Source organism: Notolabrus celidotus, chromosome 17 (genome assembly GCF_009762535.1).
Source record: "Notolabrus celidotus isolate fNotCel1 chromosome 17, fNotCel1.pri, whole genome shotgun sequence".
Classification (NCBI taxonomy): domain Eukaryota; kingdom Metazoa; phylum Chordata; class Actinopteri; order Labriformes; family Labridae; genus Notolabrus; species Notolabrus celidotus.
Genome location: NC_048288.1, coordinates 10,034,783 through 10,051,855, shown reverse-complemented (window position 1 = coordinate 10,051,855; position 17,073 = coordinate 10,034,783). Strand labels below are relative to the sequence as shown.

General features: G+C 40.2%; 1 protein-coding gene across 6 annotated transcripts in view; it reads right to left on the bottom strand.

Annotated features, from left to right (window-relative positions):
- svila (supervillin a) overlaps window positions 1-17,073 on the bottom strand; it is a 92,455-nt gene that overhangs the window by 25,712 nt on the left and 49,670 nt on the right. For 5 of the 6 annotated variants that reach the window (XM_034705952.1, XM_034705946.1, XM_034705948.1 and 2 more), the window contains 6 exons: window positions 9,995-10,029; window positions 7,901-7,965; window positions 7,314-7,450; window positions 5,442-5,537; window positions 4,606-5,005; window positions 1,230-1,737 (listed from right to left, as the gene is read on the bottom strand). In XM_034705952.1, coding sequence (XP_034561843.1) covers window positions 1,230-1,737; window positions 4,606-5,005; window positions 5,442-5,537; window positions 7,314-7,450; window positions 7,901-7,965; window positions 9,995-10,029 — 1,241 coding nt within the window. The remainder of the gene's footprint in view (window positions 1-1,229; window positions 1,738-4,605; window positions 5,006-5,441; window positions 5,538-7,313; window positions 7,451-7,900; window positions 7,966-9,994; window positions 10,030-17,073) is intronic. The other variant, XM_034705951.1, reaches the window with a different exon arrangement.

Below are 17,073 nucleotides of genomic sequence, written 5' to 3'. Positions count from 1 at the left end.
CTACTATCATGACAATGCTGAAATTGTCAGCTTAAGCAGGTTGCCCAAATGTATCATATTAACCATCTTAGTTTTGAGCATGCTAACATTTGCTAGTTTAGCAAACAGCCTCAAATCAACAGGTAATGATTTCATTTGGACAGTCAGTACTTTAAATAGTTATGACAAATTGTACTCCTTTGATCTGTTTAAAGCATGTTTCTGTTCCTCTAACATACAGAGTAGATTAAATCCTGTAATAAACTACATGTTAGCATTAATTTGCTAGATTGGTGATGTTTAGCAGGCATGTTATGTTAGCTAACACATGAGTCGTACATTTTAGCATACCCTAATTTATTTATCATTTATAAAGCTAGCCCGAGTCCCACTCTCGCCCTCGACCATTTCTCTGTTCCCTCTGTTTTTATTCACTGTCTTGTCCACTCAATAATGACATCGAAAGCCAAAAATGTTTGTTTCTTTAAAAAAGAAAAAAAAAAAAAAGTATCTGCACAATAATAAAATATGTATTTCTTTTTTCTGCTGGCAAATCTCCCCACCACCACTTACTTATAACATAAAGCTGTTTTCTAATCTCTTGTGGATAAAACACATTTAAAACCTGATTTAGAAATCATAAATGCCAACACAAAACTATAATGATGGAGAATCAATGTGTTTATGACTGTATCTGTAACTGTTTTTAACTGTTGCATTGCATTTATTCATTTATTTTGTTCTTTAGCCTGCATTGCTGCGGCCTCAGTGGGCCCTCTCTGTTAAAATAAAGGATAAACAAATTTTAAAAAATATATCATAACTGCTAACATGGTATTTTGGCAGATATTAACTTAACCATGGTTATCATCGTCATTTTATGTGTGTTGGCAAACTACCATTTAAAAGTGACCATGGTTTTTGGAGTTAAATCATCTCTTTTATATTCATATTAAATTACTTCATCAGTCACAAACTCCTTTTCACAGTTTTTTCTCTGATAAAGAAAACTTATGTCAAACAGCTTTTTAGTTACCACAAATGTTTTTGACTGACTAAGAATTAAGTTTTGTATTCATAAGTCTTAAAGCTAGACAATGTACAGATGAACATGTTTTCAAGTATCTTGTAAATAACATTTTGTTTTGTGAAAAGCAGAATATCACTTTTGAATAATTTGATTGAGTAAGGAAACAGATGATACAATGAACTCAAACAGATCTGTTGAGCGTCCTCTCGGCTGCTCTTACCTCCACCAATGGCTCTGTTCTTCTGAATGTCTGAATACTGTCCTTCTCTCTGGTACGAGTCCAGCCACTCGTGGAATATGCGGCTCTCTGTGCTCTGCAGATCTCTGTCTCCACCCTCTCTAGCAAACTGCTGCTCTTCTTCTCTCTCCTCCCTCCTCTCTCTTCCAGTCTGGGGCTGGGGCAGAGCGGCCTGCCTGACCGCCCCCTCAGGAGAAGGCTGCTTCCTTCTTCCTCCTTCAAGATTAGCTCCTTCTTCTCCCTGGGATAAGGCCCTGGCCCTGCGGTGGTCTGTTGGCTGCGGCTCCTGAGACCTTGAAGCCGGGCCGTCCGGGTGGCGAGGGGGCAGAGGCCTTTCAGAGCAGGGAGGGAGGGATTCAACTCGGGGTGCTGCTCTGGTTATGTGGATGTCTCCGGCGTGGTCAGTGGACACAGTGCCTCCAGGTTTCAGAGCGGAGGAAGATAATGAAGTAGAGAGATGTCCGTTTCCTGAAGCTGCACCGTTCTGAAGCTGGAGGAACAAGGAGAAGGAAAGACAGACAGAAACAGAAAGAAGTGGGTCAGTTCGCCACAGAGGCTGAGAAAAAGGCCGGGCAAAGTGCTCACACATACACAAACACGGGGAAACACGCTGACTAATCATCGCCTGCCTGACTCACTGCACTTCCTGAGCATCAAAGGGCAGCCTATCTGGACAGTCATTTGCAGCCCACATCACAAAGCCATGCCAGCAGCCCTCTCAGCACACAATGCGTCTAGCTGTAACTAAAAGACACTCTTTCCAAATTCACATTGAAAAGTAGCTCACCTGACATTTTTGTTGAGTAAAGCAACAGTAGAGATCCATGGAAACACTACGCTTTTAAAATCTTTGTTGTAAATAGATTCCTTTGACTCTAATTTTCTCTGCAATGGTCCCAAAACAAGCCAAAAACAAAAAGCTGCTTTCAGTCCGTGTGGTGGAGAAGGAGACTAAAGGTGCTTTTGTTCTCCTCCACCCCCAGAGGCATTTTCAAAGCACTCAAACCTTTCTGAAATATATGACCGACGAGATCATCCCTCCACACATCACAGCCTCCTCACTGACACAGTAGGATGATCACAACTGAGTCAGAACTTACTCAGAAGCTGGACCATGCATTGTACATCCAAAATGAAACCACACAACATCAATAGAAGATGCCAAACAGCACGTGTTGTTCACAGAAATGTATGCGGTCATTTCTGAGAAGAGTGCTCCAGCTGTGTCAGATGCCACTGTCTAGGGAAAATGCATGATAACCATTGAAGGAACCTTACTTGTAGGTGCTCTATCGGGCTGTCAGACAGCTCCTGTTCATCACTGAGGTCTATGTCAGACGACTCCTGGAGCAGAAACACGCACAAGCTACAATGCATGGTTCATGATCTTGGGGTTGTTAAATACCTGCCTGTAGGTGTCTTACAACAGACAGAACAGGAAGTGCTCATCTGTTCGGAGGTTTCCTTTTCCCCATCTCTGATCAAGGACGCTGATATGTTACATAAAAAGTGCAAACATCAAGGGAAATATGTTTCTGTGTGGATAACAGGTAACTTGTTTTTGCCAGATTTGTCACTGATCCTATTTTTAAAAGTTTTATATAGCTTTCCAAAAATATTTTGTTTATTTTCATCAAATGAACCCAAAATAGTAATTAACTGTTGGTTGTGGATCTTAATGCTGGTTGCCTTAGCTTCTAAAGCAGAACAATACAGGTCTGATGAGATGACAGATGAAAGTGAGGTACTCAACCCAAACCTCTCTACAAGTTTCCTAATTAGTTTGAAAGTTTTTTGGTTTCGGTAAAAAAGAAGGAGTATTTGTGGACACTCCAGTCTGCAGGGAATGCGGAACAACAGAGACTGCAGGAGGGAGAAAATGTAAAAGGGACAGAGAAGAAGCTAAAGACATGATTGATGGATATTAAGTCAAAGATATAAGAGTGGTTAGGTGTCTGTGGTCTCACAGCCCCTGCACCAGCTAGGAATTTTGATTGAGTTGGGTCTTTTGCCAAAGAAGACATAATAATAATAATAATAATAATAATAATAATAATAATAATAATAATAATAATAATAATACATTTTATTTATATAGCGCTTTTCACAGAACTGAAAGACACTTCACAAATAGCACACAATAAGAGACACAATAAAAGAAACAAATTAGAAACACAGTGGATATAAAAACATGAACAGTAAAGTTGAAGATTCATCAGATTGATAAAGTTGTTGTTTTAGTTTTTATCCAACAAATTAATTGTTTTAATTTTATTTGATTATTTGTTGTTTTTTATTTATTTTTCATATCACATTCTTATTTTAATGTTCTTATTCATCCTTTTCCATTTTCCGCTTTTCCCCGATGTGATGTCGTCTTCTTCTTAAAACCTTTTTGTTTCATTGTTCGTTAATGCTTTTACTTACTAATCTATTTTTATTTATTCATTGAATTACGTTTTTTTTATTATTTAACAATGATTTATTGGTCTACTGTCTCACCCATTCTTTCTGTTTGATTTGCGTTTATTCACGTTAATCTTTTGCACTGTATTTTGTTTTAGCATTGTTAACATTTCTACACTCCTCTCTGTCTGTTAAATGTTTATTTTGTCTTCTGAATCCTGTCATGCTTTGCTTGTCAAAGCACTTAATAAACATTTGTTTTTAAAGGTGCTATACAAATAAAGTTATTATTATTATTATTATTATTATTATTATTATTATTATCATCATAATACATAGAGTGTGCAGGGGCCGTCTACAAATGACTTAATGATGAATAGTCTAGAGAAAGTTTCTTGAGATCAGCTCCAAAAAAGACCTCTCCTTGTCCCTTCAGGTTCTCCATAGTGTCATGTGATATGTTCCTGCCTTTTTTGTTTTCTCTTTTGTAAACTATTCTCTGTATAATTGACCTGTTCAATTAATTCATTACTGTTTATTTCAGCATTTCTATTTAATGCCTGAAACTTTAATCAGATTAAAAGAACTCATCAGAATTTCAAAGTTGCATTTATTACATAAGTTGTTTAATGAAACTGCAACTGCATTTGTGAGTTTGCTGGTTAGAGGATTCCCTCAATGATGACAAAATGAAAAGGAGCCAATGTGCCAAAGATTTGCAGAACTTTTAGGTTGACTTTAACATTTTGTATTGATCTAAAAAAAATTGTAATAATGGCACCAATATGTTTCTGAATATGTACAACATGCAAAAGATTTATATAGCAAAATAAATGTGATAATGTGTTATACTAATCCATTATAAAATATAAAGTTAGTGGATTTTGAGTTTAGAAGCAGACCTTCAACAAAATACAGACAATATATAAGAGGACAAAACTCCCTCTCCTACCTGTTCCAGGTCTCCCAGTGTGATGGGTTGAGTCTGATAGCGGGCGTTGGACCTGCGTTGTCTTGCATCCCCTCTGGTGCGGGTGACCCTGGTGGGAGGCTGAGCCAGTCTGTTAAACATCGCCATCTTCTCTGCCAGACTCAGGGTGCTGAGGTCAGGCTCCTCCTGACCCAGAGCCATGCTCTTACTCTCACTCTGGCTCTTTTCTGGCTCTTTCTTCTCTGATGTGGACACTGGTTTGAAGACATGGAGCTGGCTCTTACTCTGGATCTTTTGCTGGACTTTTTCCTCCATTGCTGACACCGGTTTGGAGACTTGAATTTCCTGGTAGTCCCGCACATGCCGGGTTTCCCGTGCCTGCTCGTGGGCAGCTGAGCTCTTCTGTGAAGATGCCTGCAAGCTGGAGACAGGAGGACACCCGAGAGACAAAGAGGTAGGAGACTTTTGGTGAGCATGGAATGAGCTCATGCAAACTAGAAAAGGCATGCTCAACGGCAGGCAGCTTTGTGGAGTTATATGCATCCTAAAAGGTTTAAATCAGAGCTAAAACAGGGCTGTTACGCACAGAGTGAGTCATTCCCACCACAAACAAAACCACCATATCAAGTGACATTATTCAGTCCTTTAACAATTCAAACATGTAGTGTTGAGCAATCACACAGGAGGGCACCAAAACTCAAAAAACACTGGGCATCACTTTTACTAATTCACATCCTGTAAGGTTAATCTCACTGCTGAGAACACTACGCTATGCTGACTCAGAAGCATCTGCATTTAAAGTGTTAGTCACACACTGTTGGTCAGCATGACCAAGCATCCACGTGCATGTCCTGTACCTGTATGATGGGACAGTGCTGTAAACTAGGGTGGGGCTAGGGATGCGTGCTACAGCAGTGTGAGCAGACACTGTGTGTGGCACATGGGTGGGGACACTACAGCAGCCAAGGACAGGAACAAAGTCACACACAGACACACAGAGAGATGAGAGAGAAACACAGATGATTTCAGGGTACTGAGAGGTTACGTCCAGCTAAAGGAGAGGGATATAACGCATGTAGAGGTTAAAACAATGTGCACAGAAATATGGAAATAAAATTTCATTTTGGAATTGGCATTCAAATGAAAATTTTAATTGCATCCAAAACAGAAAGAGTGATGGATTAGCTATTGGTGTCAACAAAATAAGGAAGTTCTGCATCACAATGCTCAGTGATATACGTTTCAAACATTTAAAAGTGAAGATTCACTCAAATTACACAAACACACAAACAACAAACACACACATTATACGCACACACAAAAACCCAACAAAAGTCATTTTAGATTAGGTCAACATGACTCCTATAACAGCTGATGAAGCAGAAATTGTCCATCTGGAAATTACATTAAAAAACAACAACAGCGACTTGTCTTTCCGGAATGCTTCTGATTTTGTCAAAGTCATCTACAGAGCAAAACCTTCACAGTTTTGTTGGACCAAGATTATTGTGATATTTAAGTCCAAACTAAGCTCCTTAAGGGATCCCATACATTAAGCAATCACACTTTTTCAGTTACGTTTATTGTTGTGAGCACAACTAATAGATTCCTCCATTATACATGGATGGAAGTAACCATGAGGGAAGAATGAGAATTGTTCAAAAGGGATTGTTAGGTTATTTTTTAATTACGGTTGTATGAGGCACACGTCGTCAATATAAAAATAATAATAATAATAATATGAATATGAATATGAATAATATGAATAATATTAAGATTAATATTATTATTATCATTATTAATAATAATAATAATAATAATAATAATAATAATAATACAAGAGGATAAAAAAGAAATGTGAGGAGAACAGGAAATAAAACAGGACCACCAAAGGTGAACGAATTGAAAAAATATGAAAATAAACAAAATAATGTAAAAGGTCAAAAAAACAAAACAGTAAAATATAAAAGGCTTCAACAATTCTAGGATCAGAGAGATAAAAAAGATCAGAGAGATCAAATCCTGCCTCTGATTATGTCTGAAATGGTATAAAAGCAGCATATGGAGGGTTAAAACATGCTCAGATAGCATCTCCTGTAAAAGTACATCTATGAAAATGTGTCTTTAAGAGACATTTAAAAGAGGATAAAAATATTACCCACAGAGGATGCCAGTCAGCTTGGCCTCTTTGTTAAGAGTCTAGCTTCCATTTTGGTTCTCTGCTCAGTTTTTCAACAGAGGGGGTCAGCTGTACAACTTTATTTAGCTAAACTTAAGAAACTCCAACCCAAACACTATTGTCAGTTTTAGTGTTGGCTATATTTTGAAAATTGTCAGCACCTTACTTTGCTGTCAGAGAAAAACTATTTGTTTTTGCACTATTGTCAGAAGCAGAGCGTGTACCTGCCTGCAGAACACTAATCAGTGAATCAGATCTATGATGTAAGAGACAACAAGACTGTTGCCTAGCTCACTGATATATTGTGAATTTTGATACTTTGACATCATTTTAATTTTCACAATGTTTTGTTCATCTCTTATGAAGCCCAGAGGATATAGCAACAACTAATCTGGACTTCAAGTCTTGATGCTACGCTAAGCTTTCCCTCCTGATTTACATCAATTGTTCATATAATTGAAATCGTTATCAGTCCTCACAACTAACTCAAGTTTGCACATTTAAAAAGGTCCAACTAAACCTTTAATTTACAAACACAATAAAGACTTACGTGGCAGCGATGACGACTTCCTCCGTGGTGACCGGTTGAGTCCTTGATCTGTCTTGTGTCCGTCTCAGTCTCCTGTCCACTGCAGCATTCCTGGAGCGCAGTTTAGGGGCTCCGCCATCAAGGCTCTTCTCCAGTTCCTGGATGGAAGTGTGGAGATACACATGGAAGGTCATTTTAAGTCAATGAAATATCTTAACTTCCTGCCTCTGGTGGAATAATCTTGGAGTTTGCATAATAAGAATTGAACATAAGAATAATTACAGACAGGTGGTTGAGCACATTAGGAACATCATCATTATCAAATCTGTTTGGAAATTTAAGTCTCTACTGGATTGAGCTTAAGCAGGTTTAGCAGATGTGGAAGTGCACTGAGCTCCAATAAATACTTGCTCCAGTGGAAAGCTTCTGCGAGCCCAAACATGACTATTTCCAAGATTTGATCTCTGAATCCTCACAGGAAGGAGAAAGAATCAGAAAGTGTCAATGTTTGTGTCACTGATTGGAAGTGCATTTCTCTGTGCCTTGTCTTGAGAACCAGCATGTGGTCTGAAGAAAAAGAGGACAAACAGAGAAAAGCTGAAGCTCACCCTGAAGAGAGAGCGCTTGGCTGCTACACTCATTTTGGCCCGATCGTCCACCTTCTCTTCATCTGCTACAGAAAACAGAGGGGAGAGGGGGAAAGTCATTAGAGACATTTCATTTGCAGCAATGATGAGGCAGCACTGCTTAGCTCATCTTATTTTAAATGTATGCTATTAGTTCAGTATAACACTTTATAGTAAGACAAGATTTTCAACAACCTTACAATGACTATTGAAAAGTTATAACTTGGTTTGATTTGGTCTCATCCTCTTTTTTTCTCTTGTCCTAAAAAGCCAATTCACTGCTAGGATGTTAAACTCATCCAAGCTTCTACTACATTGTATTTGTTGCTTCTTAGATATATTCTATTAATTGTGATAACACAGACACTCTCTTTTCTAGGCCATCGGTCACTGTGAAATTTTTACTTTTATTACCCCACGCAATCGGCAACATCTGACTTCATCTAGCTGTGAACAAAGATAAACAACAAGACCTGCGACTGGCATCAATGCAGAGAGCACACAGAACCAGATAGGTGTGAGGGGCCTGGCTTAATAAACACTCACACTCTTTCTGCGAGACATATGACATTACATCAGCAAACAACTATTCCCTTTGACTGATGCTGCAGTGCCGAGCTCTGCTCACTCTGCGCTCATCAGTACAGAAAGAGTCCCGGCTGAGTGCGTTCTTATAAGAAGCAGATGAGCTGGTTCAGCCTTCAGTGGAGCTGCAGTGCTGTTATGCTACTGTGAGCACCATAATAACTCTATTATAAACTCCACTCCAACATGTTGAAGCTTGAGTCTGTTCTTCAAGCTTTGGTAAAAAGCCAATGGGAAGTTTTTCTATTCATCTGAGGTCAGCTACAATTATTTAGTTCTGGATAATCATATTGATTCTGCTGTTTCGATGAGGAAATAATCAGATTTTGTTTACTACAAAGACTTGATTTTGGTGCCCCCTGTGGACAAAGTAATACCTCTCATCACTGCTAATCTTGACCATTAATATGTAGGAAGTAATTTCTAACGATAAATCTCATCCTGCTTTCTTTTGACAGAGAGAAATACTTTTTTTTGGCATGCTGTCAATAATCTGGTCTGACACCTCACCCAGGAGGTTGCAGGGGTTAAAGGCATTAAAAAATACAACAAAGAAACTGTCAATACTGTTGCTGATGGTCTTCTTTGCTTTTGTAGGTCATAAACTGGCATCGCTGTTTCATGACCAAAAACTCATCACTGGAGTTGAAAGTATTGACCCCTGGTCAATGGCAAAGATTTGGAGTCTACCATGGAATTTTGCAGGTATGTAAAGAGAAGGCTTAATTTAAAGAAGGGCAATATATCTGAATCAGAAACCTGATTAGTTGCTTTTAACATCATCATGATGTCGTGGGTTAATATCTTCATATTAACCCAAAGACCTCACATTTGCCTTTCATTGCATTTGATCATTGCATTCATTGTGTTCCTTTTTATATTGTCTATTGTTTTGTTTTTATCGCATTCTGCCATCTCTTACATTAAGTCTGTTGCACTTGTAAGGTGAACAAGAGTGTCTTGAAAGGCGCCCATAAATAAATGTCTTATTGTTATTATTATTATTATTATTATTATTATTATTATTATTATTATTATTATTATTCATTGTGAGTGATTGCTTATATGTCAAAGTTATACCAAAAAAAACAAATTTTTTCCACTTTGATTCATTAGCAGCTAGCAAAGTGCGACACTTTTACTGCTTTAAATGTGTCCTCAACATTATGAAACAAGAGGTCCCAGCCAGGACATCTCATTGGTCTAACACAAACTGACAGGCATGCTGATAATTCCACTTAAGCCAGCCATGCTCAATCAATTACTACTCCAACACTTGTGTACTCAAGCTACAGCAGATCATGGACTTTAGCTTTATAAGGTACTTGTCAGTAATGGCATACAGTACACTATAAATGTGCATTACACTTTTCAATAAACACACTATAACATTTTATAATTTATGACAAATGTTATGTTCACTTACTGTTACAGGTGTATTCTGAGAATCAATTTGTGCAAATTTTAGATATCTGCATAAAGAAAACTTACCTTCAGTTGGAGCAATGTCTGAACTCACACAGGACCTTTAAATGTGCACAAAGAAAAAGGCAGTTAGCAAAAGTTAGTTGTATCCTTGTAAAGACTAAGTAGTAACAATCGATGGTGAGTGGTTGAAGACAGGAAAATGGAGAGAGCTAGTCACGAAGGGGGTGCAACGATGCAGTGAAAAGCAGTTGTTTCTGGTATGCTGGAAACGTGACAGCATTTGTTAGGAGGAGGAATGAAAAAGACTGAACACAGTGTGGTAAAGAAAACTAAGCTGGAGAATTAGATAGCATTACAGAAGTCTGTTCGGTACCATGGTCGCATGGACTGATTATCAACAAAGACTAATTCATGGTATGGTCACATGTAAAGACCACTGCCAGGGTCCAATCAGCTGGACATTGGGCCTCTAAGCTCCCCTCTTTTCTAATGTTGTTAGAGTGAGTGGTGAAATTAAGGAAACTGTAGTGTGTGTGTTTGACACAGTTGCTGGCCGGTGGTAAACCATGATCTAGCACATGCCATTAATCTGATTATGGACTTAGTGTACATACAACAGAGTGATTTATTGTTCACAAACAGCCGGTTCTCACACCCAACTCCTCCAATACATCAGTGTGGTCAGTGGTCCAACACTTCAAAATATGATGACAGAGATTTACATTGAGCTTCACTTCTGTGCTCTGGCATGTTGTTGGATGTGCCTCATTTTCAGGTGATGTAGCATTTATAGCACAAAAGTCAAAATGTGAATATTAACTCACTTTGGAATGTATGTTTGCACATTATAGCAGACATGCAGTGCATTTTAGTCTGCCTGTTAGTTAGCTTCTTAAAAACATATTGGTGGCAGTGTTGTAATTGAGTCCAGGATTCATGTCCCAATTTTCAAAACTCATGGCTTGACTTGAACTTATGCACTAAGGACTTGGACTTGAGCGTTGATTGCTATAGGACTTGGAAGATCAAGGAGGGCTCAGAGTGATTTTGTACAAGGGCCTAATAATTGAATCAGTCTGAGGCAGCACGCATGTGTGTTCACCTTTGTGAGATGCTTCAGTTTCTAGGACTGTTCATAATGTTACTGTAAGGAAGCTGATGGTAATGTCAGCCTCTAAAGGGACTCAAGTCCAAGATGTTTGGTTAGTTATAATTTGGATAATTAGTAGGTATGTTTGAGTTTTTATTAGACACTGCAGTGATCTCCCTGTGGCAGAATTTAACAGTTTGTCTCCCAATTAAGAGAGGCGTATCTTTCACTGACGCACAGCACTGTAACATCAATGATCATTTAAATCTCCAAACACGCTGACAGGATCTGTCAGAATCTAATGTTAATAAATTAAACGTGTTGTCTACACATCCAAAACACTGTCAGGTAGTTTAAGTACATTACTATACTGCACCCTTTTCACAATAGTGTTTTTTTGTTTACCTGAACACAAATTGAGAAATGTTTAACAATTAGCTTTACTTTGAAAGTCAAACTAGACATTGGATGTGTCCTGGTGTGTTGGACTAGGGTGGTACTGTAAACATAAACCCGATACTATATGACCTTTCTCTGCATCAATAGTTACAGGCTCAGCATCATGTGATGATTTCGTTGACATGCATGATCAAATGGATAACTTCCAGCATTCGTCACTCTCAGCCATGCGTTCTTGAGACCAGAGCAGTACCTATCAGTTTCCTGTCGCTCAGCAGAAGTGATGGGCTGCGTCCTAAACCTCTCTGAGGTCTTTCTACTCTCCCCAGGACAGATATACTGCCGGGGCTTGCGCCCCCTGTCCCTTTCCCCTCTCCACGGGGCACTGTAGCCCTCGAGCTCCCATTCACATTCAAGTTCACTGGATAGGCCGCCCAAGGAAAGGGACCAAAAGATAGAGAGTCCAAAGGAAAGAGAAAATAGAGTGTTGTGAGGGAGAGATAGAGAGGGACAAGTAGCAAAATGCACTTTTAAAAGCAGAAGTCAAACCTCTGGTTTTGAAAACCAAGTATTCGTGAAAGTCCATGCGGATTTATCAGAACTTAAAGCATGCACACGTTCATTGTCCCTGGGTAGTAACCAAAGAAGTCACTGCGCCAGTAAGGGACAAGAATCAAACATCATAGGAAGCTCAGTGTTGAGTGGTTATTGTATGAATGCCATTTCTACGGATTAGAAACTCTGCAGTGGTGTTACAATGCTTTGATGTCAACTTCATGCCCACTTTGGTTGGTTAGTCAATAAGCAGCAAGCAAATGTTAGGTACCAAGCATCAGCGTGAGTTCTGAAGAAGCCAGCCAATGAGTAGCTGCAGTGAACACTTAATTATGCCACCTACAGCTCATTCCTGCGTCTGCTTGGTGGGGTGGTGGTGCTCTCCATGTAGGAGTGTCTGAGCTGGGCAACAGATACCCGTGTGTCCTGGTGACCCTCTTGGTTACTGTAACCGTCACCCTCCCTGACCTCTTGGGGGTCTTGGGCCTGGTGCTGCAAGTTCCTCTGACTTGGCCTTCTGGGATCTGCTGTGTCTGAAACTGAGCGGTTCAGGGCTGAGCTGGAGGTGGAGCTGTCCAGGCCTGCATTTGTCCCCCTTGGCTGGATGTGCGAGGCAGTAAGCCCTTTGTGGACATAAATGGCATTTTCCCGCTCTCTGCTCCTGCCCTCTGTTGCTTGCATACGCTCAGTTTCATCCCTCCTTCTTCTTCCTCTGTGTCCATCTTCTGCATCAGGTTCCCTTGCCTGGTTCAAACTCTGCATCCTTGACATCCCTACTTCCTCTTCCCTCCTTCCTCTTCTGGGGTCCTCAGTGCTCTTCTCCCTACGACGGATCTCAGATGGCAGCACTGCTTTCCTACTTGTCAGAAGGCCCTCTGTTTTCACACCTTCTGATTCCTCAGTCTCTTCCTCCTGGGGCTGCTGCTGCTGCTGCTGCTGCTGCAGCTGCTGCTGTCCAGCTCTGGATGTGGGACCAGAGGCCATGGACAGGTAACTGGGATAACCACCAACTTCTTGTCCTCCTGGTTGTCCAGGTCGGGCATGCTGAGTTTGAGGGTGAGCGTAAACTTGCTGGGAGCTTGGTGGCTCTGTGTGGTAGTTTTTAGAGGTTTGGGTTTGGGGTTGAAATTGTCTGCGGTAAACCGGGGCTTCGGTAACATGTCCCAGTTCTGGGCTCCTTTGGCGACCCTCGTCCCTGGAAAGCCTCTCTCTAACTCTGATTCTTCAGAAAGAAGAAGGGCTGGTTAGCATTTGCAAAACATAAAGATTTCAAGATAACTATTGATCATTCATTGGTCTGATAAAAGGAGCAGACAAACACAGCAATAAACTCTAACACTAATCTAGTTGATTCTGTTAGCACCAAGGGATGAGCTGATTTTTCATCTTGGTCAACATTAGGGCTGGGTGATCAAAGCCAAAAATGATACAATACGTAACTTTGATGAATTGGAGTGAATCTACTGGGGGCCTTTTAGTGTCACTCCTAATTTAACACATGTATCAGTGTTTGAAATGGACATTGGAGACACTGATTTACTAAAGTACAATCTGAATCCAGTTGTCTCTGGACCTACAGACTAGTAAGCACTGTGAGGTGGTGCTCATCATCTTGTGTGCTCGAGTGCTGCTTTACAAGCTGCTAATGAATAGACAAGACTACAATAATAAAATGCAAACTATTTGTTTAATAGCCAAAACTTTTGCATATTTCTGTATCAAAATACAGTGGAATTGTATTTATGTCCTGTGTGATCCAAGAAATGTTTTGAATAAGTTACCGTTCCACCTTCATGAGCTCTTTCATAACCAGAAAAGTCATGTACGAGTTGCAATGTATTGTGAGTGATTTCATCAACAATCAGGTAAAAAAAAAAACGATGTTAGGGTACCATCTTGAAGCCCTGCTTTCACAGTGCGAGAGGATGCGGTCCACCAATCAAACTTTCTAGCATGCCAAAAATGCATGTGACTGGCCAGGAGCAGCTTATCTGGCCATGATTTGCTCTCAGGCCAACTTGCATGGCTAACAACATGTAATGAGGCCGAAATGTAGCAACTCAAAAATAGGGTTACTCGCTGGTACTGAAAATGTAAAAGTGATCCCCAGCCCTAATTGTGACAAACTTTACCTCACCTGATTCCTGTTAGAGTTTGGGGGGGGGGGGGGGAGGACAAAGCAGAGACAAAGATGTAAACCTGTTGCACACCCTGGTCTAACATCAATTTATCGCTGCTGTAACATCACTCACAATGTTTTACCCTTCATTAATGTGTTTAGAATATTCTCACACAGGGATTAAACTGAACACAGCAACATCTGGCAGGGAAATGAAGTTATGGTCTGAAGCAAAGGGAACAGCAGTTCTGGCGATCAGGGTGGTGATTATGTGACGTCAGCTGACTCTCAAGCTCAGAGCAGAGCTTCTTAAACATACGTGTCTTGAGTATCGCTCTGTTACTCTGGGCCAAAGTTTAAGAAGCACTGCTCACTGGGGTTGACGGGGTCGGTTAAGTCTGGCTGAATGAAAACATGGCGGGTGATGTTGGGATGAGACACAACCAGCCTGGGGGTACCTCGAGGGCCAGTTGATGAGCGACTGGGTGTCGCCCTCAGCATCAGTCTGGAGGAACCAATCATTGCTCAGTTTCCCTCTTGCACTGCACCAACGGAAACCCGTGAGACATATTTGAGTGGAAGGGTGGGTGAGAGGCTGGATTCAGAGTAGCCTCACTTTTTTAGCACACACATACTACAGTATTCACAACATTGACTTCACATTGAGCTTGACCTGCATAAGAATGGGTTCCAACACCAGCAGGATCCTGCTAACAACACAAGTTCAGCTCCCCGATGAGACATTTCATTGTTATTGTGGTTTTGGGAAGGGCATCACACTCAATAAATTTTGAAGTTCAACTTTTCAATTCTTAATGTTTGAGACATTAAAGCAATGACTGCCAAAAAGAACCACCCCACTCTTAAAAAATATGCTCTCTTTGACCATGGCTAATTTCTAAATCTTTATACTACCCAAGAAATGTTGTATTAGCTCTGTATTTGGATCAGTTCAGGTCAAATGCATTTGTGTCAGCACCATGATATCCTGAAGGTAATTCAGAGCAGGTCTTATTCTGAATCAGATCACGCAGGTCTGGACGCAGAAAGTTCTCCAGGAGTTGGTTTTGGATCAAGCTCAACCCGCACTTTGAGCAGGCTTGGACGCTAGCTGTTTTTTCTATCTAGTTATTTAAAATATATGGTACATTGATTTTTGTTGCTTTTAAAAGATCAAGTTGTGACCACTTTAGATTGCACTTCAACACAACTGCTGTCCAACAATACTATACACAAATTCTCTGAATAAAAAAGGAGTATTTGTTTGAGGTAGATGACCCTGAGAAGAAGCACACAAGACCATCGCCTATTTGCTTCTTTCCCATCAGGCCTCCCTGGTCCTGATCAAGCCCAGCTGTGGGTCGGGTCGGGGTCACTGAGCTGCCCAGTAACAAAACACTCTCCTTGCCCCACATACACACACAACAGCCAAGTTTTATAATCTGAGAAAGGGGAAGGGTGTGATACAAACAGAGACAAAGGAAGGGGATGATATAGACTGTGGGGATAGAGTCTTCATTCCTTTTCAGCAATTTCAGTAACGAGGCCGAAGCCTGGTCAAGACCTGGGCTGGGCCAATTAGCTGTTACATCCTAAGAGATATATAATGGTGCAAGCTCTGATACTATCGGGTCAGTGGTGGAGCCAAAGCCTACTCTAGAGTGCAATGAACAATTAATAATGATTGACCAATTTCAGTTTGTAACAACTCCGGTCTCTTTTGTAGTTTTGTACATATCCGAATGTGTGTGGAACAAAAGTACTTAAAATCCAAGTTCCCAGGAGGAGGACAGGAGGCTCCGACAAGCACTCATAGTATGCCAGTCTGTCAGAGGATAAGACATAGGTGGTGTTCTGACATTGAGTATGTCATAGATTTCAGAACATGACTGATATTCATGACAGAAGCAATATTAAACTGCATTATTCTGCATTGAGCGCACGTATCTAAGGATTAATCCTCTATGACTAATTTAATTACATTGAAGCATTATTGTTTTTTTTATTGTATTTCATTTTTACAAACCTAATTTTTCTGTGCTAAGTTTCATCTTAAATGTTTCATCTAAACTAAAATAAAAACTGAGCTGGCCTGAACTGTCTATGATGCATTTCAATGTGCAAAAAGGATTATTTAGTAAATTATCAGTGCATGTTGGGTTAAAACAATAAAGCTAGTTTCCTTTAGCCCCGGTTTATCTTGTGATTGACAAATGACAACTATCATGACTTAAAAATGTGCCATTGAGTTCATTGTTTTAAATTACCATAGGAACTACCCTCAACAAAAAGAAAACCAAAGATGTTATAAACTGGGAATTTCCTTCCAGAGAACATTTGATATTCTCATCAGCATTTGTAAAATTCTCAAAGAGAATAAATTCTCTGTGAGAATGTGTGATCCACCACAGAGCCAGTGATTTTCTTCATCCAAACAGCCTCATAAAGAGCTCCTCCTAACAGAATAACAACAGCTCGGCCAATAAGACTTCCTCCGGGAATTTAGAAAGTACAGCAATTTCCTATTCTCAACAGATGCACCTGAATTCTCAGGAATAGAATCATAACAAACACATTTTGTATCAATCTGCTCATGTATTTTGGAAGCACAGTCGCAGGTCTCAGTGGGAGTTGGCCTGCGCTTACAGATTGTTCCAGAACAAGCTCGGGTTGCCGGACTTGGCATGAAGCATGCTCCAGCCAACAGGACGACCTTGGACATGTGTGGATAAGAGGGGCAGAGACAACGATGGAGGGAGGGAGGGATGGATAATGCTGTCAGAGTGAGTCTGTCCATTTGAGAGAATGACACAGCAGTGCTCCGACTCTGTGCTCATGGATTTCAGGGTAAGCTTAAGTATGGACACTTGAAAGGGCTTAAGACATATTACTCATAGAGGGAAAAACTAGACATTACAGACAAAATAAATACACCACCCCTTCTTAAATCCTGAGATACAAGTGAAAAACAACAGCTAT